Source organism: Triturus cristatus, chromosome 5_1 (genome assembly GCF_964204655.1).
Source record: "Triturus cristatus chromosome 5_1, aTriCri1.1, whole genome shotgun sequence".
NCBI lineage: Eukaryota > Metazoa > Chordata > Amphibia > Caudata > Salamandridae > Triturus > Triturus cristatus.
Genome location: NC_140587.1, coordinates 217,154,627 through 217,175,141, shown reverse-complemented (window position 1 = coordinate 217,175,141; position 20,515 = coordinate 217,154,627). Strand labels below are relative to the sequence as shown.

The 20,515-nt window shown below is 45.8% G+C and overlaps 1 protein-coding gene across 3 annotated transcripts in view; it reads right to left on the bottom strand.

The window, feature by feature from the left end:
* TRAPPC9 (trafficking protein particle complex subunit 9) overlaps positions 1-20,515 on the bottom strand; it is a 2,530,995-nt gene that overhangs the window by 2,087,590 nt on the left and 422,890 nt on the right. For all 3 annotated transcript variants that reach the window (XM_085604860.1, XM_085604858.1, XM_085604859.1), the window contains exons 11-12: positions 15,638-15,764; positions 8,903-9,048 (exon numbers count right to left, since the gene is read on the bottom strand). In XM_085604860.1, coding sequence (XP_085460986.1) covers positions 8,903-9,048; positions 15,638-15,764 — 273 coding nt within the window. The remainder of the gene's footprint in view (positions 1-8,902; positions 9,049-15,637; positions 15,765-20,515) is intronic.

The following is a 20,515-nucleotide window of genomic DNA, read 5'->3' as shown; positions in this document are numbered from 1 at the left end:
GCCATGAATTATAGCACCCCCAACCACCCCATGAGGAGCTCTCTACTAGGAGCTGCAGGATGTGACCTAATGACAAGAGCTGCCGACTTTGGAGCTGAGGAGCCAGGTTCGAGCCTTGGCTCAACATCCTGTGATTCTGGGCAAAATCACTTAATCTCTGCGTGCCTACCAAAAAAATGAATGTGTCCTTGTGTAACGTAACTGGTGCTCATGTAAAGCGCTCCAATACCTTCGGTCGAGTTTGTGCTATATAAAATCGCAAAACAAACAGTGATCGCACTGGTAATGAGCGTGCCTTACAATGTGGTATGCAAATAATAAAAGGGTGTTTAACTTGAAAATGTGATGAACCTTGTGAAGTAGTCCCATTTTCTGTGACGCAGTCAGCCAGTCCTGTCGGACAACAGCACTTTATGTTCTAGAATTGTTAGTGTCACGTTTGCCGATAATAATAATCACAGGCTTAACAAGAATACTTGGTATTTTAAGGGTTAACCGTTAAATGAGCATGAGTGCTTAGAACAGAGAGAAAAGTGAGAGTGGAGAGAGCGATAAATAGAAGAGAGTGAGGGGTGCATTGAGTGAGACACAGGAGGGAAGAACTGAGACAAAAAGTCCAGCAGTCTAGGAGTCCGAATTAGAAGTGGACAGTGATACAGGTTCCAGTGAATACTAGAAAAGTGGAAAAATCAGAGGAAAATCCACTGGTGAAATTTCTTTCACCAAAGGGATGTTATGGTGAGGGAAACACCCTCGGTGGAGTCTCCAAGACTTTGGCCACTTCCTGCATAATTAGAATGATTTTATTTACCAATAAACTGAAAATTAGGGGGAAGGGGTTTCCGCTGCTGGGCGCAAAACTGAGTTCCTTCACTTCCCCAGGTCATCTTTGGAAACATGGGGAGGTCAGTCTAGCAACACAAATGTACCTAGTCATGAAATAGTTAAAATCTTTAAATGTAGGGATGTATGGCAGACGCCTTTAGGGAACATTATAAACACCTCTACTCTGGCCAACATCAAGGCCCCGCAGATACCACCCAGTATCTCAAATATGCGCGCACAATTCCTCTCTCTCCAGATCAGGCAGAGACTCTAGAAAGAGAGATACGCATAGAGGAAGTCATATGAGCTATATCCTGTCCGAAAACGTGCAAAGTCCACAGGCCTAGTAGGTTACTCGTCAGTCTTCTACAAGACCTTCTGTCCCATCATCGTGCCCATCCTAATATGGTTGTTTAACTCCTTTGCCACCACTAGGGTGATCCTGGCCTCGATGTTGACCGCCTCTGTAGCCATATTACCCAAGCAGGTTAAAGAAAGTCGCAGTGCAGTTCATACCGGCCCATTTCCCTTTTAAACGTGGATGTGAACCTGTTCACGCGCATTCAGGCCAGCAGGCTCAGTTCTTGTATACCTTCTATTATCGATCCAGATCAAGCAGGTCGACAATGCCAAGCGTATTCTACACATCATAGAGAAGGCCTCGTGCACACAGGGTGAACTCATGCTCCCGGCGATTGACACCGAAAAGGCCTTCGATAGGGTCGATTGGTCTTTACTGGAGCAGTTTCTCACACATTTTGGATTAGAGGAAAAATCCAGGACACTGATTTTGAACTGCTATCACTTACCCACGGCGACAGTCTGGATCAATGGCTGCACATTTGCTTTCCCAATTGGCAGGGGCAGGCCCCTATCACCTCTGCTATTCGCCCTCTACATGGAGTCCCTAGCTCAGAGGGTCCGGCATGATCCAGAGATCAAAGGAGCGACCTTCAGGTGGATCAATACACCATAAGCCTCTACACCGATTACGTGCTGGTAACATTAGACAGGCCAGTTAGGGCCCTGCAGGCTTTTCTGAGGGGGCTCGGGAGCTTCGGTGCAGCCTCGGGCTTTCGGATTAATGTGGAGAAATAGCAGGCACTTAGCCTCTCCTTGCCACCAGATCTCCTGGCTGGGAAGGGTGGTGACTATCAAGATGTCTGTTCTGCCGAAGATATTGTGTCGTTTCCAACACAACTACTATCACCGCCAAACGGCATTAATCCTAAGCTCCAGGCAGAACTGCTTCAATTCATCTGGCTAGGGGGGAAACCTCGCATAAAGAAAGACCTGAGCTTCCTCCCCCGCAGGGCTGGGGACTTCGGCATTACTGACCTTCAATTGTACTAACAGGCAGCCCAAATGAGTTAACAAGTGGAATGGACTAGAATCAAGCTGAATCCGAGAAGCACTGGTTGTTTCAGTGGCAGGCACGTCCCTCTGGAAAGATCCCTTTCTATAGAAAATGCATAGACCTCAGAATCTATACATGTCCCCCATCACACGGATGACGATGGTAGCATGGGACAGGACTAGTATTCGGTGCGGACTGACTTATTTTCCCTTACCATGACTCCACTGTTAGACAACCCATCATTTGTCCTGGGTGTGGGAAGCGGGGCATTCACGACGTGGCGGCAGTCAGATTGTCGCTCTATTGGTCACTAATTCTACGAGGAAGGAGCTATCTCTTTTACCCAAGTGCGCACAGACTACGGGCTCCCTGAAACTGAATGCCTCCATTATCTGCAACTCTGTCATTGGATACTACAACCACACAATAGGTCTAACTCACGGCAACATCTCACCCAATACGAGAAGTGGTTGATCATTAAAACATCGGATTAGAAGACTTAGCTCAGAGATATATGCATTACTGAACCAATGTAACAAAACACATATGCAAAGCCAATCAGCTCAGATGGGAAAGGGACCTGGAGAGGCAGGTCAGTGACAGGGAATGGGAGGAGATATATTACAGAGCTAGGTACATAGCTAGAAATAGGTACCTCACCGTAACACTCACCAAAGTAGTTACATACTGGTACTACACTCCTGTACATCTGCAACGAATCAACCCGGCTTGGAGTGGGGATTGCTAGCGGAGTTGCGGGGCACAGGAGACCCTGGTCCATCTACTGCTGGACTGTCCAGGACTACTATCATACTGGTCACAAGTGCTTGATGATATAGACCGACATCTTAATTCACAATTGCAAAGATTTCCTGCTTATACACTCGTTGGTCGGGAACTGACCTGCCCTAATTATCTCCACCTCCTAAGACTATCGGAGACAGACAACTATTCCTAATCGAATCACCTAGCAGCAATGAACAGTTGTGGTAATCTTCTGCTTGTTTAAAGATACAAAGTTAGTGGGTGGAACGTGGTTTGGGAATGGGATATGTTTTGCAAGATATTGCTTACCCAGATGTGTTTGCTTTAATAAGCGACCCCTAGAGTTTCGAAGAGGTCAGTATAGCGGATACTGGCATCATTTTTGAAAATACTAATAAAATGAATTGAACCATAAATGTAGGGATCTGCTACAACTGGCAGTTACTCACTGCTGTTCCTGATATTTAATTAGAGCTTCTCTTTCTACCACACCATCCATCATGGTCGGGAACCTTCCCCAGGACAGGGTCCAGATATAAAAATCGAGAAGAACATTTAGTTACCCTAGCTTCCATTACCAATGCAGGAGAGTAGACTTAGAGTTTGTCATTTTATGTTTCTTGTCCTGCTGCTTTGCGGCGGGCGGGGCTGCTCAGCTCTCCGAGCAGGTGAGGGGTGGAGTAGTTTGCCCACTCCTAAGTGCCCATGACTACTTTGTCGGCCCTCTTGGGCAGCCCAAAACAATCATGCGCACTCCCCTGTTCTCCATGCAGGCTGAATTACAGCCTGCATGGAGAACATGCCCACCCCTCCAGCCCCTGGCTGAGTGCCGTGTTACGGCACTCAGACCAATCACAACCCTGCATTGCAGCATTGTTATTGGCTTACGAGAGAGGGCCTGCTTCCTGTTCCTGTCGGAGGCAGAAAAGCAGGCGCACAGAAGATGCGGGACCCGGCCTCGAGGTAAGTTTCTTTTTAAAAATGTATTTCTGATCCCCCCTCCACGTGACCCCCGGCTCCCCCACCCCTGCTTAGCTCCCCCACCTGCAAGCCATGCTGGCCACGACTGAGAGTAGAAGCTTTTTACAGGCAGTTCTTAAACTAGGACATTCCACAAAAGGGTTAATTTCGCCGGTATTTACCAGGATATGTGGATTTTGGCCCAGTTAGCATCAAGTCCCCATATTACAAAAAGAGTGGGATAGGTACAATTTATCACACCCAATAGATTCCAATCCCCATGGGGCTGGATTTCGGCTGGTGCAATGCATTTCGACTGTCCCTCCAAGGCACTAGCAACTATGCCCTGACTGTTAACTTCCTATCACATAATGCAGCAAATTTAGCTGGAGGAAGAAAATGTTGGACAACTCACAAGCAATGTACAAATATCATCACACTAAACGAAACCTCATGCTAGAGTGCCCGACTTGCTGTCATCAGCATTTCTGTGCCAGCTGGAGTCATCAAAGCATCATCTGTCTCTCCCACGCCCTCCCCAAACGCTCACTCTTTAAATATGCACAGTATTTAAATTATGCATCGGTTATTAGATGAAAGTGTTGCTTCTTCTGTCTAAACGCTTTAACATAATATGGAGACATTACAGAAAAGCTATTCTATATTCAGCAGAGTAACCCAGCTAAGGCGGACTTGCATAAACTTATTAAAATCAAGTAATTCCATAATTTGAAAATGCAATATATACTTTGTCATGCAATATATATTTCTCAATGCAATTTCTTACTGTATGAAAATATAAATGGGGATTTTCTACTTAATAGCTATAGTATTTCAATAAATCAGCAAGTAATTACAGATATGTGGTAGAGCGATCTCTCCATAGTTAACCATTCGAAGATTAATGCAATCAGTATATTGTATTTTAGCATTTATATTACGCGTCCTACTACTGTGAATGATGAAGTGCTTAAGGCGGTTGGGTAAAAGGCCACCATATTAGTTTTGCATGAACTGAGGAGCTTTATTTTATAGCGTGACCTGCATGGGAAGCGGTGAGTGCCATGCCAGAGGTGCGGAGAGCTGAACCAATCCTGTGGCGAACTTGTAGCTGCACATAGGCAGGAACTGTGACACTTGCAGATCCATAGCATCTACATATTGTCTGGCCAATGCCCGAGCAGGTCATATGCTTAGGAATAACCTGATCTATACAACCCTCTGGAACTCGACGTGCTTGTGGAGCATTCTCTCAGTTCACCAGTAACATGTTCAAGATCTTTTCTTTCTTCAGTAAAACAAGTGCAGCAGATACAGGACTTTCACAAAGAAGAAGTGATGGGCAAAATTAGGGCTTAGCTAGATCTCAGCATCCTTCTTTGGGAACAGCTTCAAAGCTTGAACTGAAAGAAGGTCGATCCACTGCCAATCATGGACCATATGCAAAGCAGAGAACTGAAGGAGCTGCCACAATCAATCAATCAAACAAACAGCATTTATAAAGCGCGACACTGTCACCCTCACAGGTATCTGGACGCTGTGTCTCTGTTAAAGATCCAGGTCTTGAGTCCCTTTTTGAAGTCTGACTGCGAGGAGTCTGTACGGAACTGGAGGGAAATGTCATTGCAGGTCTTGGTAGCAATGTAGGAGAAGGAGCGGCCACCTCTGCAGCTGCAATGGATGCGGGGCTGTGCCAGGGCAAGTGAAGAGGAGCGCAGGTTTCTAGGCCCAGGATGAGTCTGGCTGCAGCATTCTGCATGGTCTGGAGTCTTTTGAGGTGCTGGGTGGAGATGTCGACATAAAGGGCGTTGCCGTAGTCTAGGCAGCTGGTGACGAGAGCTTGAGTGACAATCTTCTTAGTGCTGGTTGGGAACCAAAGTAGAGCTTTAAAGTCTGGAGTGAGGTAGTTCTGCATGCTCAAGTGTGGAAGCTGCATGGGAGCAGGAGTAGGTTGAGAGGGGTCTTAAGGTATAGCGTGATGTCATAATCTAGGTGCCACACGACCAAGCTAATGTTGGCCTGTGGAGCAATGGTAGGAAATGATGTATGTGGAAGCACGCAGTTTACAGTTTGCATGGCATGAAAATTGCCTTGATCGCTTGATTTTCTATGGTACAAGGGAGAAGTTGGAGTCCATAATCACTCCCAGACTCTTCAGTTCCATCAGTAGGGAAGATGGATGTATGAATTCCTGAGGCCAAGGGTTGTGGGTTAATACTTAGTCCATGTTCCACAGATGAAAACCTCAGTTTTCGAGTCAAGCTTGATGCTGCTGTAGTAGAGAGGTGACTCCGGTGCAGGTCAAGATAGATTCCAGGTATCTGCCACAAATGAAATTCCACGTGGTGGTCAGAGAGGAAGCTGTGTCCTTGAAGAAGCTTTATATTTCACCGAGTTTGTCCAGCAAGGGTCGATGGGGAGAAAACTGAAGGTGCAAGGTCTGCAGAATTGAGGCCTTGTTTCTTTAGGGTAGCATTAAGTTGTACATTTTGTAGTTTCTACAAAACAAACCTGTCATCAAGGAGCATTTGATGGTTTTACAGAGAGATCATCTGAGGAGCATGTTATTTAACTATTGCATTGGGCACGAATTGCCAATGGCCATGATAGGGTGCCTTATACTATTGGTAGTAAGAAAACTTAAGGAAAGCCGTCTGTAGTGCTGGTCGAATCGATGAGACTCTAGTGTTAAGAATGCAGAGGTGATGTCCTAACCAACCCTCATTTGGTAAGGATATAACTAGAGATTGCAGCAGTGGAACCAGGGAAATCCCCAGTGCTTGCAGCAAGGGCTTCCTAGCTTGAGCTCTCTATTAAGTATAGCAATAGAAACCAAAGGTGTGCCGATATCCACAGTCGCATGGAGCATTATTTATCTGTGTCTTGTACATCTGGGAGATGGCCTTGGTTTTCTGTTGAGCATGGAGGAGACTATTCTCTCTGGATGCTCTGCAGCTCCCTGAAGAATGGAGACCGGGAGCTTCCTCCAATGCTCCACATCTGCATTTAACTCTAGTGCAATTTCACTTAAAGAAGTGACTGCTAACACTTTCAATTAACATTGCCATGTAGCTGAAGCAACCTGGGCTCCAGCTCAGCATACATTCTAACAATCAGCAAGAGCTCCAGATGTGAGGGGATACAGAACTGATCTGTCCCAAATGAAACCAGAGTCCACACCAAATGTCTGTATTATGTCTTGTAGTATGGGAGCAGTACTGTCACATTACTCAGTGAACAATAATATACGATAATCCCAGTTAGCCATCCAGGAGAAGTCCTTCACCAGGGCTTTACATCCCATAAAACAAGCTAGAGACCCCAATGAAAGTGCAAGGAGTAGTGGTGACACGGGGCAGCCCCACATAATATACGATAATCCCAGTTAGCCATCCAGGAAAAGTCATTCACCAGAGCTTTACATCCCATCCAACAAGCTAGAGACCCCAATGAAAGTGCAAGGAGTAGTGGTGACACGGGGCAGCCCCACATAATATACGATAATCCCAGTTAGCCATCCAGGAAAAGTCATTCACCAGAGCTTTACATCCCATCCAACAAGCTAGAGACCCCAATGAAAGTGCAAGGAGTAGTGGTGACACGGGGCAGCCCCACATTATGTCACGTCCCAACAAGCAGGTGCAAAATAAAATACCCATTCCTGTTGACCCTATGCAATGAATTTTTAGAAATAAGATCAATGCAAACCAAGAAGTTCAGGCCGAACACCATTTTCTTTAATATGGCTAGCATGAAGGGCAATTCTGTGGAGTCTTAACACCTTTTTGGCGTTGAATAATAGTACAAGTGACAACTCTCCTACCCTTCTATCATACTTCATGAAATAATACAGAATCCTGAGGGTAAGCTTGGTTTATCTCCAAGGTCTAAAACTAGTCTGGATCAGTTTGTGCATGACCCTATAAAGTCTGTTGACCAATACCTTCTCCAGTACCCAATCTTCAACTATTAGCATTGGTCTAGGCCTATATGATGAGCAAAGGTCTCCTTTGTTTCTCTGGCTTCAGGAAAATGTATCATGCTGCCAACTTTGAACCTGATGAAATTATCCCTACAGCTTCTTCCTCCTTGGACACATTGAAAATATAGCTCACTAATTTATTAGAGTGTCTTACACAGCACTATCAGTAAACCATTTGGCCATGGTACCTTGCAAGATTGCCTCCACAACCTCCTCCTCTCAAGCTGTGTCTATAGCTCCTTCCCCTCTTCTCTTGACAACAATGGCAGAACATCTACAAACTTCTAGATCTGTACACTGAATTTAAATCTGGTTTTACGGAAGGAATTATAATATGTGGGAAACACCTAGGCAGTATTATTGTCCACAACCAGTAGTTCACCCCCTTGATTTCTCAGTTCTTACACCCATCGCTCCCCAGTTCTCTGTCACTCAATCATGCGAGAAGGTTCTCTGTCTTATTGTCCGCATCGTACCACAACTTATACTTAAACTGTGTGCATGCATGCAAAGCTTTTTTGGACAACTGCAGTACACTACAAAAGTATCAGCTATGGCAAGTTTAGATGTAAAAAAGTAATCTTTTTTTAAGCAGAACTCATGTAAGAACTAGTGCTGGCAGAACCATGATTCTGGTCAGCAGTACTGAAAATACCAGCTGCCCAGAGCAAAACAAGGTATAAAGATGACTTTACTCACACTCCATTTTCTTGTGTAAGGTCTCTCTGGCCCACTGTCGACTTGGGCTCAATATTAAATCAATCAACCCTTCCCAGTGTTTTATGCAATTGAATCTTCTGCTTTTACCTCGATATACAGTGCCCTGAAGCTCTTGAAATAGCTTCATGCCACAGAGGCACTAATGAACCTCTGAAGTTAAGGTACCAGCTCAACTGTGGATTATACGCTCTTCGGAGGTTTTGCATTCATCCAAGTATTATCAACCAGTCAATCTTAACTTCACCCACTTCCAACTTTATTTTTTCATGGTATATCAACATATGCCCGCTTACCTATTTTCTTGTTTTTCTCCTCGCCGCGGTTGTGTGCAATAATTGGGGAGTAGATAAAGGGGCTCTTCGTTGACATGCTCTGACAGAGCAGGCTTTTCACCTTCTGTGGTCTTAGGCTGATAGGCAGATTCAACAGCTTCACAGACCTGACAATTCGAAAAAGAAGATGCATTGGTAAAATGTGTATTTTAAATATTTTATAAATTTTCAGGTCGGTTTACATTGTTTCATGGATTCAAAGGACATTCTTTTGCTCAGCAAGCATAATACGACGGCAGCTGTTCACGATTTTCCAGGCACGCAAGGTAGTTTTAAGGACACATTTTTCATGAATAAGTGCTAATAAAAAATGTTGAATTCAGCTTGAAAGAATACATTAATCACTTCCTTTGCTGCAAATTCCGGTGCGTTGACTACCAAAGAGAAACAAAAGGCTGAAAGTCGTGCACTTTTCAGTGTAATAAGTGGTATTTACAGCTAAACACTGCTCTAAAGACCACAATGGAAGTTTTTCAAATTTACCTTTATTATAGACCCCAAAACACAACCTATGAACACAATCTCCAGTGCTAGATGTACTTAACACAATTAGCTTCTCCAGCACTTAAAATGACCTGCTTTCTTTAAGGGCCGGCTAGGGGACAACAGTTGTGATAAAATATTTCCTTACATATGATGTCACCACCCCAAGGACACCAGTCTCAACCCACTGCCACATGAAGATGGACCTTCCCTCCTTCCTCGCCCTCTTCCAATTCTACCCTCTAGTGTTCTACTTGCGTATTCGGGTAGATTTAGCTGCATGCAGTGGTTGGGTTTTCAACAGTTTCTTGATTAGATAAGGCATAGTTTCATGGAGATGGGACATAATTGGGATCGCCAAGAGGTAGAAAATATATGTATTAGTGTCTCATCAAATATAACATATATTCCTAAAAAATGTGTCATGCGTTAGGGCTTTGATGAATTGGCTGAAGTGTGTATGACTCATACTCCTAAAGCTTTGCTCTTAATAAAGTATTGGGCCACACCACTAACATCTCTAATAGGTACTGCTGAGCAACATAGGTTCTCTGATGCTTCTTTGCAAAAGTTAAACCCTGCTTTGGTAGTACGAGTGGCAGATCTACTGTGAGGTTTTTCAGTGACTCTTCAGGACCGAGTCCAATAAACGCAGTCCATAAAACAATCTCCAAAGATCTGGACATCAAGAGCTCAGCTCTTTATTTTGTAGGCTCCTCTGTTTAAAAGAATGAACGGCTATCAGGCAGATGGGCTCCAAACAGCAGGGTACAGGCGCTGCACCAGACCTGTGTCTCCAGTGGGCACGAAGGTTAATCAGAACACTACAATCACTAGCATAAGTAGACGTCTTAGCGCACTAGCAGAAGTCAGGGGAAAGCTCCTTGTAGTTCTTCAACAGGGAAAGAGGAATACCTGTGCATCAGTTTTCTTGGCCATGAAACTTCATAGAAGCTTCCCTACTTCCCAGCAGAAGACAGGAAAGATAATTCCACTCTCATTCTCTGAACAGTCAATTGAGCATGTGAGTCCAGCAATACCTAAAAGCAAAGAAAGGTGATGTGTTGCATGCTCTTTGGCATGTTTTGTAGAATGGCTTCTCTTTGTTAACCATCACCTGTGGAGGAAATGCTTCTTGACTACAGGCCTTCACCCCCAGAGAAGTGTTTATGTGATTGCAATGTCTGAAGAAAGTATAGAAATCTGTCATCTCTGAACACTTTAATGACAACCGAAATGTTTTTATTGGAGTTCATGCACTGGAACATTACAAAATATATACATATATGCCCAGCAGTATAAATGTCACAACATATTTTGTAGAAGGAATCAGAATACCACAGTACGAATCTGCTGAAAACAAAGATTTAGCAGTTCAGGCATCTATATTATTAATTTGGGCTGGAAAGGCGGGTCTAAACGGTTCAAATTCTCCTTCAAAAACTCCTGGAGGAGCTGAGGCCTGCCGCTAAGATATTCGACAAGCTTTTCACCTAGCAGACCATGGCTGTTCTACATTCCCTCATCACTGTCTATTCCCAACATCTTTCTGCCATTTTTTAAAATTTGGGCCAGTTGGCTGTATCCTGTCTATAGTAATATGGCTTTCAGCCAAAAGTATACACAGCACTATAAATCTATACCTCACGGTTTCTTTTCGGGGCTTGGATGCAGCCCCAAAAAGTGTTGCAGTGAGCATCATTTTTTTTTATTTTTTTTAAAACATGTTTTTTTTTAATTGCAACATTTTCAGCAACATAACCATCGGGGCAACCGGCACCCCCTACAATCTCCGATCATATTCTTCGGTTTAGCAATGCACACAGCCATTCAGCCCACATCCCGGGGGCTGGGCGGCATATATAGACAGTTAAGCAATTGTAACACAACTATCGCCTCACGGCGGTGCCTGGATCATGCCCCATGGGAGCCTCTGCTTTTCTGTCCCAACAGCTACATTCCTCATCCAACTCAAAATAGCATTACCCTCCCACCTCAGGGAACTCCCCCCCCTCCCATTCCACCCCCCAACTGCTGCTGTTGTGGGCCCCTCCAGTGGTCCCTAACTCTAAGTCGTGCCATCCATCAGGGGGTACATCTATTGTCCTCAGCCTCAAGGACCTCCGTTCTCCTCACGCTCCCGTTCCGCCCGCTCGAGCCGGCAATCCTGCAGGGCCTGCTCGATCTGCTCCCATGCCCTTACCCACTCTAACCCCTTTTCATTGTCCGCCTTAATCGCTTGGCGCCGTCTGACTTCACTCTCGCATCTAGACCATTTTAATAACTCGGAGATCCACCGCCCGATTGATGGGCCCTCCCGGGACTTCCAGTGCCACGTAATCTCTCTCTGAGCCAGCATAAGCCCCAAGTCAATAAATTTACTCGTCACTTTTGTCTTTGCTGTGTGAGGGAACCAGAGCAGCAGGCACGCCCCCATATCAAACTCGACCTCCCTGTCCGTCGCAGTATTCAAGATCTCTCCCACCTCAGTCCAGTACGACCCGAGCTTCGGGCACCCCCACAGCATATGCTCTAGTTCAGCTCCCAGTGTGAGGCAGCGCGGGCAAGCGGCCTCCTGTACCTTAAAGTGCCGGCTAATCTTTCCCGGGGTCAAATACGCCCTGTGAATGATGAAGAAGTGCACCTGCTGAAAGCGGGCATTCCCGCTACCCTTCCATGTCCTTTGCAGTGAGCATCATACCATGTCTCCCACAATTCTACATGTCTTCTCCCCTACAGCATCCCAACACTCGGCCACCACCTGACAACTACAGATCATATATAGCAAGTTTTCTCTTGCATAACTACATCTGGGCATGTACTTGGTTTGTGTGGATATAGTTTATACGTAAATTAAAGGCAAGTAGTGCATCCTATGAGGATATTTCCACGGTGTGAGTTTAAATCGGTTGCACATTCCATGGTGTAGGCGGACACAAAGACATTCCGTAAAAGTTAGGGGGTCTTTAACTCTTCATCCCATTGACCATGGTGCACGGTTCCAATTGAAAATGTAACTCTGATGTGGCTTTTGGAGATTATATTTTCAAATTCAGCTTTGTCCTATGTTTGGATAGGCTACCACCAGTCTCAATAGTCTTATGACTAGCACGTCACACTGGAGATGACTATAGGCTCTGTTAGACCTGGCACCTTGGCGTGGGTCTCCCTTCCATTTTTTACTGTTGCCTCATGTGTTTTTGCTGGTGTTAGATGCTTTGGACACTGTGCCACTGCTATCCAGTGCCACAGTGCAAGTGCTCCCTGTTGTAAATTGATGTATGGATTGGTGATTCCATGATTGGCTGGTTTGGTTTACCTGTCAGACCCTAGTACAGTGCACCAGGAGTGCCCAGGGATGGTAATCCAAATGCTGCTAGTGGGCTTGCAGCACTGGTTGTACCACCCACAGAAGCAGCCTGTTAAAGTGTGTCTAAGGCTTGCCATTGCAGAGCCTGTGTGCAGTCTGGTACTGCCATGCTGACTGGGCAATTGCACCCACTTGCCAGTCCCTAAACCTTTCCTTTTCTTCATATCAGACTCCCCTATGGCAGGCCCAAGGGCAGGGTGCATTGTAAGTATAAGGTAGGACATCCCCTGGTGTGTGTGGCATGTCCTAATAGTGAATTACAGCCATTTTCGTTTTTCACTATTGCAAGGCTATCTGTTCCCCATAGGCCAGAATGGGCAGTTTGATTATTACATCTTATAATCCTAACTGACTCAGGAACCATGGTAGAAATTCGAGTTTAGTATGCCTGAACACAGAATGATAAAATACATCTTTTAGTGAAGTATATTCTTGTCTAACCATCCAAACCTGCCTCTGCTAGGTTGTGTATTCCTTGTCTGGAGTTTGAGTGACAGGGGCTGGGGGATTCCAGGAGACAGGGTGAGTCAGCACAGGGCTGAATAGAGAGATCTGCATCTAGATGGGTGGGAGTAGTTGCACCTGGGACCTGAATAGGGCTGTGTCTTCCCTCCACAATGCTGGTTCCACCTCCTGTGGTGCGTCTGATGTCTCTGCCCTGCTCTCTGAAAGGAAGGAAGGAGTCTTGTCAACAAAGTGCTCCAGGACTGACCAGAACTGGTTTGGACTAGGCAAAGGCCTCCCTGCCTTCAGAGAACAAAGAGAAACTGGGTATAAATATTGGGACCCAAACCCAAGAACTTCAGATCACTTTGGGAAACAAGAAGAAACCTTTGCTGAGGAGCGGAACCAGAGAGACTGAGGAAAGACTATCCCTAAGCTTGAGGGATTGGCCTGCAGTGGTTGCCTGACTGCCAAAGAGAGGAGAAGGAACTTTGTGTATACTTTATTCAACTTGTGAAGGATCTCCAAGGGCTTGAGAAAAGAGCTTGCCTCCTGATGAAGTCTCAGGGACAACAGACTTCAACCACAAGCTCCCCAAGAGTTCTTTGGAAGTGCCTGCTGTTTATCGAGGCTTTCTGAGGGACTGCATGTTGCAAAGAGCTGGAAGCGTGACTCACGAGCATGAAGTGTGTTGCCGCACTGCCGCTGTCGCTTCACAACGAGAAAGCGCCTCGCATCGCCGGAGAAGAGGATCGACGTAGCATCAGATGCATCGGCAAGCTTGTCGCAGGGCCTGTCGCGTCTCGCATCGTTGTCACAGCGTCTCGCATCATCTGAGAAGAGGATCGATGTGGCAGCAGACGCCGCCGCATCACCAAGAAGTGTGTCGCAGGGCCTGTCGCGGTCCGCATCGTGTCGCAGCAAGAAAAGACGCCTTCTTTGTTTCTTTGTACCGGATCTGCATCGCATCACGGCGTTGCGTGCCGCATCGCCACGGAAGCGCAGTAAGAAACCAACGCATCACCTCCCCTCGCAGAGAAGAACCGACGCATCCCCTACACAGCAGTAGGGACCCGACGCATCACCATTCTTGCGTGTAAGCAACCGACGCATCACCTCCCCTGCAACACTTTCGTTGTATTACGTTACGCATCTTAAGGTGCATTGAACTCAAAGTGTCGCATTTTAACATTCAAAAAGAACTAAGCTAGTTCTACCATTTTAAGTACAGTATTGTGGATTTTTGTCATTTGCGGTCTTGTGATAAGTCTATATAAAGAATACTTATTTTTTTATATAAAACTTGTGTGGTGTCTATCTGTAGTGTTGTCACTTGGTTACTGTATGTGTTCACAAATGCTTTACACACTGCCTCTGAGATAAGCCTGTCTGCTCATGCCAAGCTACCAAAGGGGTGAGCAGGGGTTATTTTAGGAGTGTACCCCCTTACCCCGAGTAGACGCAAGGGTCCCTATTTGTCAAAGGTACCTACCTCTGCCAACTAGAGACCCCCAAATCTAACAGGCTCTGAAAAAGGGTATACAGTGTTCAAGCCTTCATATTCCATTTGTATATATATATATGGCAAAAGACGGGTAAGTAATCCTTTTGCATGGACAGTTACTTTTTTGCTCACAGCTCCCAGTGTCAGCCATTTGGCCTGTCAATGTCAGGTCTGTCGTATGCCAACATTGTTCATCAAGAAGAGTTTTCAATTTTATATTACATAAGATATAATGGGCCAGATCCCCATTCAGCAGGCCTAAAACCGTAAGAAAGGTCAAAATCGGCAAGTTCAAATGACACAACAACTTGCAAAACACCTTTTGAAGATGCTATTCCTTACATTGATCATTACCAGACAAAATGGATTTGAAATGCATGCATTTTTCAGAGTGACCTCTTGGATTTAAAAGATGACTTGCGAAACCTGACGTGATAACCTACTGCTAGAAATCTTGGAGCAGAGCTAGGTTATTAAAGGTTTTAACTGTCGAGAGGACAGAGTTCCTCTGCTCTGTTATGAAGGAAACTGCTCATTCACACTTAGGAAGGGACATAATCCTCAAATTTTCAAATATGTAGAGGAGCCACAGTAGTGGACAGCTCCATATGTAATCCAGACAAATTAACTGGACTCACCTTTCGAAAGCCCGTGTAAGGAATGTGGCCAACGATGGAATAGTGCTACCTCACATTCACTCATGTGAGTAGGTTGACTTTAGCATTCTACATGTGTTGCAGCATCAGCAAGAAGGCCTAAAATTCTTAAGTAAAATCTAGTGCCGTAGTCCTGAAAAGTAGAGATAGCAGCTCTACAGGTAATCGTCTACAAAATAAGATCAATGTTGGTTTTGAAAAGCAATATATTTAGGTATGGCTGCAGTCCAATATCTTACCTTACAATAGGCAATTTAGTAAATGGAACAGGAGGTAAAGTTAATCCATCGGGAAGCGTGATAACCTCCATGGTGCCAGGACATTTTGACGTATAACTTTCCAAACTTTGAGTCACATCTTTCTTTTCTAAAACAAAATGGATATAAAGAACACATTAACAAAGAGCACAATCGTGTGAACTGTACAAATATAAGGGGAATGACTTGTAAATCAATAGGTTACATACAGAAGCATACAAAAGACATTTGGGATAATTGAACAGATGGGAAAGTAATTTTGTACTAGAACACAATCTGAACAAGCACATGCGCTGTCCATCAAAGGGCTCTAATCAGTGACTAAACAACAAATGAGACGACCATAATAATTCCCCCGCCCCAAAATAAAAAACACTCCACTACTTGCCTCATGATCGTCAATCAGCCTGTGCTGAACTGTGAGCTGGGGTTGTTGGGGAGGAGGAGTAATCTATTCTCCCCCCCACCACTTGAGTCATCCTGATACCGAACACAAGAGTGCATATCTACCGATTGTAGGTTTCTGCCAATAAAATACTTGCCTCTCAGCATTTTGGAGAATGCCCAAATATCCCCATAAGCAGGCCCAGAAAACTACGCAAGTCATAGCTTTCCAGGCGTATTGCGTGAAACATGGATTTTTTAAATGTGCGTTTACACATTTAATTTTCTTCCTGGCCGTCAACTTCCTTGTGAAATCTCATGGGATTTCCTATCAACCCCAAAAAATGATCTCATCCTCCCATCTTCATTCTTTCCCATCGTTTCTGTTCCACCCTCAGACTCTTTCTCTTTCTGCGTGCCAAGGATCCTAGTATCATTTTCAGGTCTAGGATGTGACAGGAGTCGTTCACCTTCACCACTGCCACAGAAGCCAACAGAAGGACACAGTTACTCAACATCAGAAAAATCTGATTGCAAATCTCCTTCCAGATGCCAAATCCTTGAACACACCTGTAGTGAATAAAGTACAGAAACTTTGTATTTTGCTAGTCTTCTCCTACAGTACCCCCTCTTTACGCCCTTCATAATACAATTCATTTCATAACACAAATTGTATTCAATTGCCATTGGACACATAAAGCCTCTGCCTACCAGCACCATGCCAACTGTCTAGCTACACTTTTTCCGACTGATCTTTCCATGGCAGTCAATGCTACTTTGCTTTTAAGTCTCTACAAAACTCTTTCCTGATGCATAACCTCTTACAAGCCTCAAAGCGCATTCATCCCAATTCAGTTCTATTAACTTACTCGGATCTCTCTTCTGGAACATACAGTCTGGCAAACCGCAGGCAAACCCCTTCACTGCATCTATGAAAGCGATCAAAGTTGACTTCCTCCAATAGGAGGCTCTGCTCAGCAGACAGTCCACTCTTTCAAGCCTCTCCCATGCCTGACTAACCGGATACCTGACCCACCCAGGAAACATGCATATGTAATGTAGCATCCTTTTTGGTTTGTTTTGTCTGTGTTACCATATCGCTAGTCAGCAACACGCATCATCATAACTCTATCCACATGGCTTATATATTCATGTGCCACAGCCCGTGATCTATACATCTGAAATTCTCTTGTTCAACAATAAATGCAAATACATACTGAGCCAGCAGAAGCCCAGTGTGCTTTCAAGTCAGAATGCCTGGCATACTGGGGTTCATGATCAGGATCCATGAAATACCAGGGAACTCTCCATTTCTGGATGTCTCTGGGTACTATTAGCCAAGATTCAGCAAGATATGGAAAACTCTAGCCTCAAAAAGAAACAAATACTTTTCATGCTGCACACTGGAAACTCGAACATATTTAACCCAAGCCCCGAACTGCACTATTTTCCTGGAATGTCCCTCATATCCCAATCTAGAGGCTGCACTACTGTGAAACAAAGCCCTGCTCAAGGACTGTCTTTGGCACACCCATGTTCAGCCGCCCTCCCTTCCAATGCGCAATGAACAGCCAAGCTCTTCAACCAAAATCTCAGATCGCTGATGTCTTTCAATCTGGAAAACTATTCCTTAGCTACCTCTACCTCTATAAGAAAAAACCTACCAATCATGTTAGAAATGGGGGTTCCAGTTGGCAGGGGTATGCACCCTAGTCCAAGTAGAGACCACCAGTTCCGACAGGGTGAGTCTCAAAATACCTTAGACCACCCTCTGGTAGCTTGGCGCAGAGCAGGTAGGCTAAACTCAGGAGGCAATGTGTAAAGCACTTGTGCAACACACACCTACAATAGCGCAGTGAAGATACCACAGAAAGGACACTACACAGACTTTTGTAAAAATAAACGTTACAACAAACAAATGATGGACGGAATGCTGACAATGCAGACATTCTCCCCCAGTCAAGAGATCTGGGTTAAATCCATCGTTCTTTTGCCCACTACGCCACCCCAGTTCAGACATGGCCATATGCAAATCAGTCTTGACCCTGTGCCTCATGGGAACAGTCCAGCCCGAACTGCCAAGCCATGTCTTCCCTGGACCTGAATCAAGCATCCTAGGACCGGTTTCTGGCTATCAGCCGTCATCAGCCAGGATAGCTTGACTCCAGTGGCGTAGTGAGCACGGGTCCCACGTCTGGGAATACCCATCCCACTTAGGGCGAAAAGCGTTACAACAAACAAATGATGGACGGAATGCTGACTGCATACATTCCAGGGAAGACATGGCTTGGCAGTTCGGGCTGGACTGTTCCCATGAGGCACAGGGTCAAGACTGATTTGCATCTGGCCATGTCTAAACTGGGGTGGTGTAGTGGGCAAAAGAACGATGGATTTAACCCAGATCTCTTGACTGGGGGAGAATGTATGCATTGTCAGCATTCCGTCCATCATTTGTTTGTTGTAACGCTTTTCGCCCTAAGTGGGATGGGTATTCCCAGACGTGGGACCCGTGCTCACTACGCCACTGGAGTCAAGCTATCCTGGCTGATGACGGCTGATAGCCAGAAACCGGTCCTAGGATGCTTGATTCCGGTCCAGGGAAGACATGGCTTGGCAGTTCGGGCTGGACTGTTCCCATGAGGCACAGGGTCAAGACTGATTTGCATATGGCCATGTCTAAACTGGGGTGGTGTAGTGGGCAAAAGAACGATGGATTTAACCCAGATCTCTTGACTGGGGGAGAATGTATGCATTGTCAGCATTCCGTCCATCATTTGTTTGTTGTAACGCTTTTCGCCCTAAGTGGGATGGGTATTCCCAGATGTGGGACCCGTGCTCACTACGCCACTGGAGTCAAGCTATCCTGGCTGATGACGGCTGATAGCCAGAAACCGGTCCTAGGATGCTTGATTCCGGTCCAGGGAAGACATGGCTTGGCAGTTCGGGCTGGACTGTTCCCATGAGGCACAGGGTCAAGACTGATTTGCATATGGCCATGTCTAAACTGGGGTGGTGTAGTGGGCAAAAGAACGATGGATTTAACCCAGATCTCTTGACTGGGGGAGAATGTATGCATTGTCAGCATTCCGTCCATCATTTGTTTGTTGTAACGCTTTTCGCCCTAAGTGGGATGGGTATTCCCAGACGTGGGACCCGTGCTCACTACGCCACTGGAGTCAAGCTATCCTGGCTGATGACGGCTGATAGCCAGAAACCGGTCCTAGGATGCTTGATTCCGGTCCAGGGAAGACATGGCTTGGCAGTTCGGGCTGGACTGTTCCCATGAGGCACAGGGTCAAGACTGATTTGCATATGGCCATGTCTAAACTGGGGTGGTGTAGTGGGCAAAAGAACGATGGATTTAACCCAGATCTCTTGACTGGGGGAGAATGTATGCATTGTCAGCATTCCATCCATCATTTGTTTGTTGTAACGCTTTTCGCCCTAAGTGGGATGGGTATTCCCAGACGTGGGACCCGTGCTCACTACGCCACTGGAGTCAAGCTATCCTGGCTGATGACGGCTGATAGCCAGAAACCGGTCCTAGGATGCTTGATTCCGGTCCAGGGAAGACATGGCTTGGCAGTTCGGGCTGGACTGTTCCCATGAGGCACAGGGTCAAGACTGATTTGCATATGGCCATGTCTAAACTGGGGTGGTGTAGTGGGCAAAAGAACGATGGATTTAACCCAGATCTCTTGACTGGGGGAGAATGTATGCATTGTCAGCATTCCGTCCATCATTTGTTTGTTGTAACGCTTTTCGCCCTAAGTGGGATGGGTATTCCCAGACGTGGGACCCTTGCTCACTACGCCACTGGAGTCAAGCTATCCTGGCTGATGACGGCTGATAGCCAGAAACCGGTCCTAGGATGCTTGATTCCGGTCCAGGGAAGACATGGCTTGGCAGTTCGGGCTGGACTGTTCCCATGAGGCACAGGGTCAAGACTGATTTGCATATGGCCATGTCTAAACTGGGGTGGTGTAGTGGGCAAAAGAACGATGGATTTAACCCAGATCTCTTGACTGGGGGAGAATGTATGCATTGTCAGCATTCCGTCCATCATTTGTTTGTTGTAACGCTTTTCGCCCTAAGTGGGATGGGTATTCCCAGACGTGGGACCCGTGCTCACTACGCCACTGGAGTCAAGCTATCCTGGCTGATGACGGCTGATAGCCAGAAACCGGTCCTAGGATGCTTGATTCCGGTCCAGGGAAGACATGGCTTGGCAGTTCGGGCTGGACTGTTCCCATGAGGCACAGGGTCAAGACTGATTTGCATATGGCCATGTCTAAACTGGGGTGGTGTAGTGGGCAAAAGAACGATGGATTTAACCCAGATCTCTTGACTGGGGGAGAATGTATGCATTGTCAGCATTCCGTCCATCATTTGTTTGTTGTAACGCTTTTCGCCCTAAGTGGGATGGGTATTCCCAGACGTGGGACCCGTGCTCACTACGCCACTGGGGTGAAGCTA